This window comes from Mya arenaria, chromosome 8 (genome assembly GCF_026914265.1).
Source record: "Mya arenaria isolate MELC-2E11 chromosome 8, ASM2691426v1".
Lineage (NCBI taxonomy): Eukaryota > Metazoa > Mollusca > Bivalvia > Myida > Myidae > Mya > Mya arenaria.
The window spans coordinates 51016747-51023339 of record NC_069129.1 but is presented as its reverse complement, the minus strand read 5'-3'; the positions used below and the strand labels follow the sequence as shown (position 1 = coordinate 51023339).

At 35.4% G+C, this 6593-nt stretch overlaps 1 protein-coding gene across 1 annotated transcript; it reads right to left on the bottom strand.

Annotated features, from left to right (window-relative positions):
* Nucleotides 1-3775: 3775 nt before the first annotated feature.
* Nucleotides 3776-6593, bottom strand: LOC128244693 (glucose dehydrogenase [FAD, quinone]-like). Its single transcript, XM_052962730.1, has one exon. It carries the CDS (start codon nt 6544-6546, stop codon nt 4750-4752), a length of 1797 nt encoding a protein of 598 aa, XP_052818690.1. The 5' UTR covers nt 6547-6593; the 3' UTR covers nt 3776-4749.

Genomic DNA, 6593 nt, shown 5'->3' with positions numbered 1-6593 from the left:
CGATTGTCCTCGGAACCATGTGAAGTAAATTATAGCACAGATTGCGATTACTATGCTCAATGTTTGCTGCAACTCCATAATTTTTGAACATACAAAGATTAAACTCAGACCATAGCCCTAGTTATTTGTGTAGATAATATGGTACTATAAAGGTCAAACAGAGTTTACTTAACTATATATGTAGCAATGTATTCAGAAAAATACCAAGGTCAGACGGGACAATCAAATGACAATTCAGCGTGTTGAACGTGATATGCCTTTAATGAGAGCTGTGAATATGTACGTGTATACAAGATTATGCACAAAGTTTGCAATGCAAAACATTGTTATTTATAATAAGGCATTGACGCGTACCCGTATATCCACCGGTTGGGTATTTTTGGCGGTCAATTCAGCAATAAAAATACAAATAAATCAAAAACGTTTTCTGAACTTATTTTACGAATTTAGCTTACGTGGATAGAGAGGGAATTTCGTCTTTTCAGTTGAAAAATTCAAAGGTTTCTTTTGTATAAACTGTACTTATTAAGACATAGTCATGGTCACGGAAGGAATAGTCCATATTGTGTTTATTCTGCGGTGTCAAATGTCAATCGTAGCAACTCGGCCATGCTTAAGAACAAACAGTCAATTATGCTGGATAATGGCCAAGGTATTCCGATTGGTGGAATGTGTAAACAAAGGTACCCGGAAACCCGCTGACGATCGGTAACACAGGTCAAAAATGTCTACCAATCCATGCCCTAATTAAAAAATATCTCAATATAAATGTTGTTATGATTAAAGCATCTATACAGGGTAGTTATATAGAAATTTGTTTCAAAAAATATATTTTTAAAATTTAAAGTGACTCGCTCATGATTTCGGACCAAAGGTAGTTTTCGCGGAAATGCATCTGAAAACACGTAATTCATCATTATTTTACTATTTGATATCGAAACTACAGATAAAAAAATACAATTACAGTATGAAAAAGTTTTTTTCCCAAGCCGGTTAACTGAAGACCCCCCTAGTCATCTTCACTACTAGACCATCAGGACTAGTACAAACATGATGGATATTTTGACCTTTTAACAATAAATTGATAACATGATATGTTAATGTCAATCAGCCTAAAAGCAACAGCAAAGTCAAAATTGAGTGGCCATTAGCGTTAATATTTTTTAACGAACGAACTTTTATTTAATAAAAGGCCTCCGGCCTATAAAACATGTTACAGTGCAAATTAAATATAACAAAGTACATATATGTAGCTCAATAAGAGTTATGTCTTTTGGTTGACAAAGTTTAGAATTATCGACTTATGAGCAGTAGATTTGATAAGGGTATTATTTTCCGATGCCATCAGATTATAGAAATGAGAAATGTCACTATTTCCAAAATACCAAGAAAACAAATAATTTTAGCGGATGTCATTAAATCTTGAACACTTAAAAAATTGTGTTCATCTTCAATAACAAGTTTGTCTTTATCCAATAACCAATACATACAACATCCTGGGTAATCCAAGCATAGTCCAAACCGTATGTAACCAGTATTTCTTTGATACAAGTTGCCCATGTACGCCTATCTAAACTATCAAGATTTTTTTTTATCATAGTATTCGAATTTCTTAGGAATCTATCTTCAGGCATTTGTTATAGGTTACACCAGTATTTTACACATTATGAGACACTAGCAGTGAACATTGGCAATCTAACACATTCACCTAAAGCAACAGAATTATTTACAGAACTCTTAACATTGAGAAAATATTTTCAAAAGAAAAGCTGTAACTTTTCAATATTATTACATTTATTGAAACCCCAAATATCTTAGCCCGATTTCAATATTGGAAAGACCATTGTATCAAAATGTTTTGAAAAAAAAAACATGACGGTTAATCGTTACAAATTACAGCAGATAGTTTTTAATCAAAAAAGGCTTACTTTGCCTCAGCTGCAGACCAGATTAATGAAGGAGTAAACAACAAACCTATATATGTGTATTATACATCGATGGAATTCTGACAACGTACCATTAAATGTCCAATCTTCATATTAACATAGTTTGCCTCCCAGATTAATCTGCATCCGTTACTCATTACAGAAATCGCAAATGACGTTTAATTGTCCCTGAAGGTTTATAGCAGTGTCAGCACAACTTGCCACATCATCTGCGTACAGTAAACAGTGTATATCAGGAATATTCCTTGATTAAAACATCCTGGTTACAATTATCATTAAGATATACGATAGAATATTAACAACGAGATTGAATAAAATTCGGAAAATAGCATAAACCTTATATGGTATTAATTCATCATTTGTATTGAAGTCATCAAAAGAGCAGTCATAATTATCTCATTTAACATGAGCCATGACTGCATCGTATCTTTGAAAAGTTTTTGCATTAGGTGCTCTGAATTGTATTCCTCCGTCTGCAGATAGAGTTGGGATCTCTTATCATTGAAGTACTTGGTGTTTACCTATAAGTTATTACTATTTGTTTTATTATCAAGTTTTCTAAAATTAACGCATAAAATTGATTTGATAAAATTTACCTTTTACGTTTTTTCTTTATTTAGGATTGTTGGGATAAGAGTGAGATTTGTGCACGTCAACTGGTTTAAACCCCCAGTAAATATACATTTTACCTACCGTTCCAAGGCCTAATCGTACCTAACAATCCCTGATAAACATATCTAGTTTTTTATATGTAGTATGTATGCACTGTGCTTTTTTTGGAGTTTTGTGCTGTTCATCCATGTTTCTTGTTGTTGTTTTTTTTGTGTTCTATGTCTTTGACGTTTACCCAGGACCATTAAACCGGGTTTATGTTTAAACTTTTAGCTACTGAGCTTGTTTCTGTAGTTGTTCACATACGTATTGAGTTAAGAATATATATATATAGTATTACGATTATGAGGTTGCCCTTTATTCCTTAAACTCGACCACAGGGACTGAAATATGACTTCGATATAGCGAAAAAAACGAGATTGAAAAATCGACATAAGCGGAAGTGTTTTATATAGGAACATAAAGAATAAATTCAGGACCAAGAACAATTCGACACAATCGAAATATCAGTGACCGACAAAGCGAGTTTGGACTATATTAGTGAAAAAAATGTAATGTTTTGATGACTCGCAGTTTCCCATTCCCCCGGGAAGCCAGTGTGTATATATATAGCATGTGAAAGTAAGTGATGAGTTCAAATATCTGTAACGACGCTATTTTTAAACTTACTTTATTCTACATGCTAGACAACCCAAGTAAATTTCGAATTGGAAAACGCAACAACTCCGAAAGATGCATGTGTCGTTAATGTGATATATATGTAAGTAAGATTACAATACTCTATATACAACGACGTCAATTTTAGATATTTAGATATTGGCAATTTTCTATTCTTTTTCGTATTTGTATCATCTGGTGTCTAGCCCCTTTAAAGATGTAATCAAAATAGAGAAAAACAATAATCATTATGATAATTTGATGCGATCCATTATGTTACTACGGGTTTAAGAATTTCAGAGTTACGACTAAAATTCCTAAGTGAAATTGGCCCAACAATATACGTCTGGCAATACAACAGACGAGAGTTAGGCATTATATATAATGGCTTATTTGTAGCATGCTTAATAAAAAAAAGTAACAACGACGCCGAAAAATTTGAAGCGACAAATTAACAGTGACAAATTTGAAGACGTTAGTGAAAACACGTGGTACAAAAAAAATGGTTGGAAATATCAAGGTATTTTTCATCAAATTATAGATGATAAAACACATGCAAGTTGATTTTTTTGTGTTTTAATATAAAGAATTCATAATTAGATAGACGTCCTTCATGTTGCTACAGTTATCATATCTTTCTCCACAACCACATATTAAATTACCGCTTTTGTCTTGACCAACATTGCATTTCTTTCATGCTAATTGTAAAAGAACAGGACAGAACATTGATTAACAATTTCACAGACCCATGCGGCCAAAATACATGTCTTTCTCGCTAGTTAGCATAGAACATTTATTAACCAGAAGGGCATGGATCCATGTGGCCGAATATTGTACAAAAAGGCAACACATACTAACATTCACACATGTATAGCATATATATTTTATAAATCGAACTTAAAAATATAGAAAACAAATAAAAACATGTAACCAGTGTCCATTAGGTTTAATTATGTGAGACAGTTTTTTATATTATAATAATAAACAGATAAGAGAGTTTACATACATCTTTACACAGCACGTTCATATCTACTTAGTATGTACTCACCTAACTTGTTATATCATTACATGTATATACTTGTATTATCATATCTATTTCTATACATTAAACTTGTATCGACAATATAAGTGCTTTGTAAGAAGACTGACACTTGGATACAAAGTGAAATAATAGAATATAGCATTTTACTAGTATAACAAAGAATATGATATACTTCTTCTAAATTGAAAAGCCTTGTATAAAACAAATTTAGACTTACTAAAGTCAGTTTATATTTTGTAAAAAACAACATAACTTACTTGTCTTATACTTTAAGTTCACGTACACTTATTACTGATAAAGTACTTGAATCTATGTTAAAGGTCTACAGCTTCCCTTTCAGATGGATAGCAGTGACTTTTCCTTAAATCAAATTTGACTCCTTTTCACTCAAAGTCAATTCATATTCTGTATTAAACAACTCAATTAACTTGTCATATATTTTTAAGTACAAGTACACAAAAGTTGATAAATACTTAAATCTGAATAAAAGGTCTACAGCTTCCTTTTCAGATGGTCAACAGTTACTTTTCCTCTGATCAAATCAGCCGCCTTTTCGCCTATCATAATAACGGGTGCGTTCGTGTTTCCCGAAATTATATTTGGCATAATAGAAGCGTCTGCAACACGAAGCCCCTTAATACCTTTGACCCGGAGTTGTGGATCTACAACGGAAGTAGGATCGTCCACACGCCCCATTTTGCACGTACCAGATGGATGATAAACCGTGTACGCTAGATGACGTACAACGCATACCCAATAGTCGTCAGACTGGAACTTGTGCTGTTTGCAAAACGGCAATTTCATTTTCTCCACCGTTGCTCCTATTTTCTTCATAGCAGGAGTTGCAAGATATTTTTCCCACAATCTGATACCCTTGATGTAAGTGTCGACATCTCTCTCATTTGAGAGGTAGTTTGGGTCGATAAGAGGGTACTCAAATGGGTCGTCGGACTTCAATCGAATGGTTCCAACGCTCCTCGGATCCAGCAAGCTAAGCGCTGTTGTGAACCCTGGCATATTAGGGTTTTGAGCTAGGAACGCTTTAGCAACATCATCTTTAAAGCAAAAATAGTTTGTGTCCAAAAGGCCACTGTATATCATAAACTGGATATCTGCGGCACAATCTTTTTGTTTAGTATCGTAAGTACAGAAGAAAGAGTTTGCGTCCACTCCAGCTATAGATTTTATCCCTGTGCCAAACATTTTGTATTGGAGATCAGTGACCCAACTGTTAATTTTATTAAATGTAATACCGATATCTTCTGTAATAGGTGAAACCATATGGATCATCATGTGGTCTTGGAGGTTTTCGCCAACTGGAAGATCTGCCTCTACTATAATATTAAGATCCTCTAGATGTTCTCTTGGCCCTATGCCAGAAAGCATAAGCAGCTGTGGAGAGTTTACCGCTCCTGCGGATACAATGACTTCTTTTTTTGCTTTGAAGAAATATTTCCTCCCATTCCTAATTGCATAAACTCCTGTAGCACGCTTGTTTTCAAACGCTATTTTTGTCACAAGACTGTGAATGCCAACATGAAGATTTGGTCGTCCCTTTGCCCTCCCGAGGAACTCTAGAGACGTGCTGCTGCGCACCCCTTTGCGAATTGTAAGCTGCATTGGGCTCCATCCCTGGTGTATTTCCCCATTGTAGTCGTTAAGCTTGTATCCCATTTCTTGTCCCGCTTTCAGATAAACGTCGGCAATCGGGGTGACCCCACCCGTGCTGATTCCAATGTAACCTCCTGTGTTGTGATACTTTGATGATTTTAAATCGTCTATCAATATGTCCTCAGATTTTAAGAAGTATGGTAGAACATCTTCGTAACTCCATCCGTCGCAACCCATATCTGCCCATTCATCGTAATCATGGCGGCTTCCCCGCGTATACTGCATGGCGTTAAAAATGCTAGAACCTCCAAGAAGTCTTCCACGAGGCCAGTATGAACGTTCTTCTACCATTCCTTGGTGGGAATATTTTTGAGGCACGGTATAGTACTGCCAGTCTGCACTGGTTTTCTGGAGGTCGAAGAATTGGATAGGAACGTGGTATGAGGCGTTGGTTGTGTAGTCTCCTCCAGCCTCCAACAGAAGAACGCGGGAACCGACGTCCTCCGACAGCCTCGCGGCAATGACAGCACCTGCTGATCCGGCACCGACCACGATGTAATCGTATTCATTGTCAAGTGTTTCGGTGACAACAGATGGCATCGATGGTCCTCGGAACCATGTGAAGTAAATTATAGCACAGATGGCAATTAATATGCTCAATGTTTGCTGCGACTCCATGGTTTTGACGTGTAGAAAGATTAAACTCAGACCATAGCCCTAGTTAT

Bases quoted from the DNA above. Each gene is read 5' to 3' on its own strand.
- LOC128244693 (XM_052962730.1), bottom strand. From the start codon at position 6,546: ATGGAGTCGCAGCAAACATTGAGCATATTAATTGCCATCTGTGCTATA.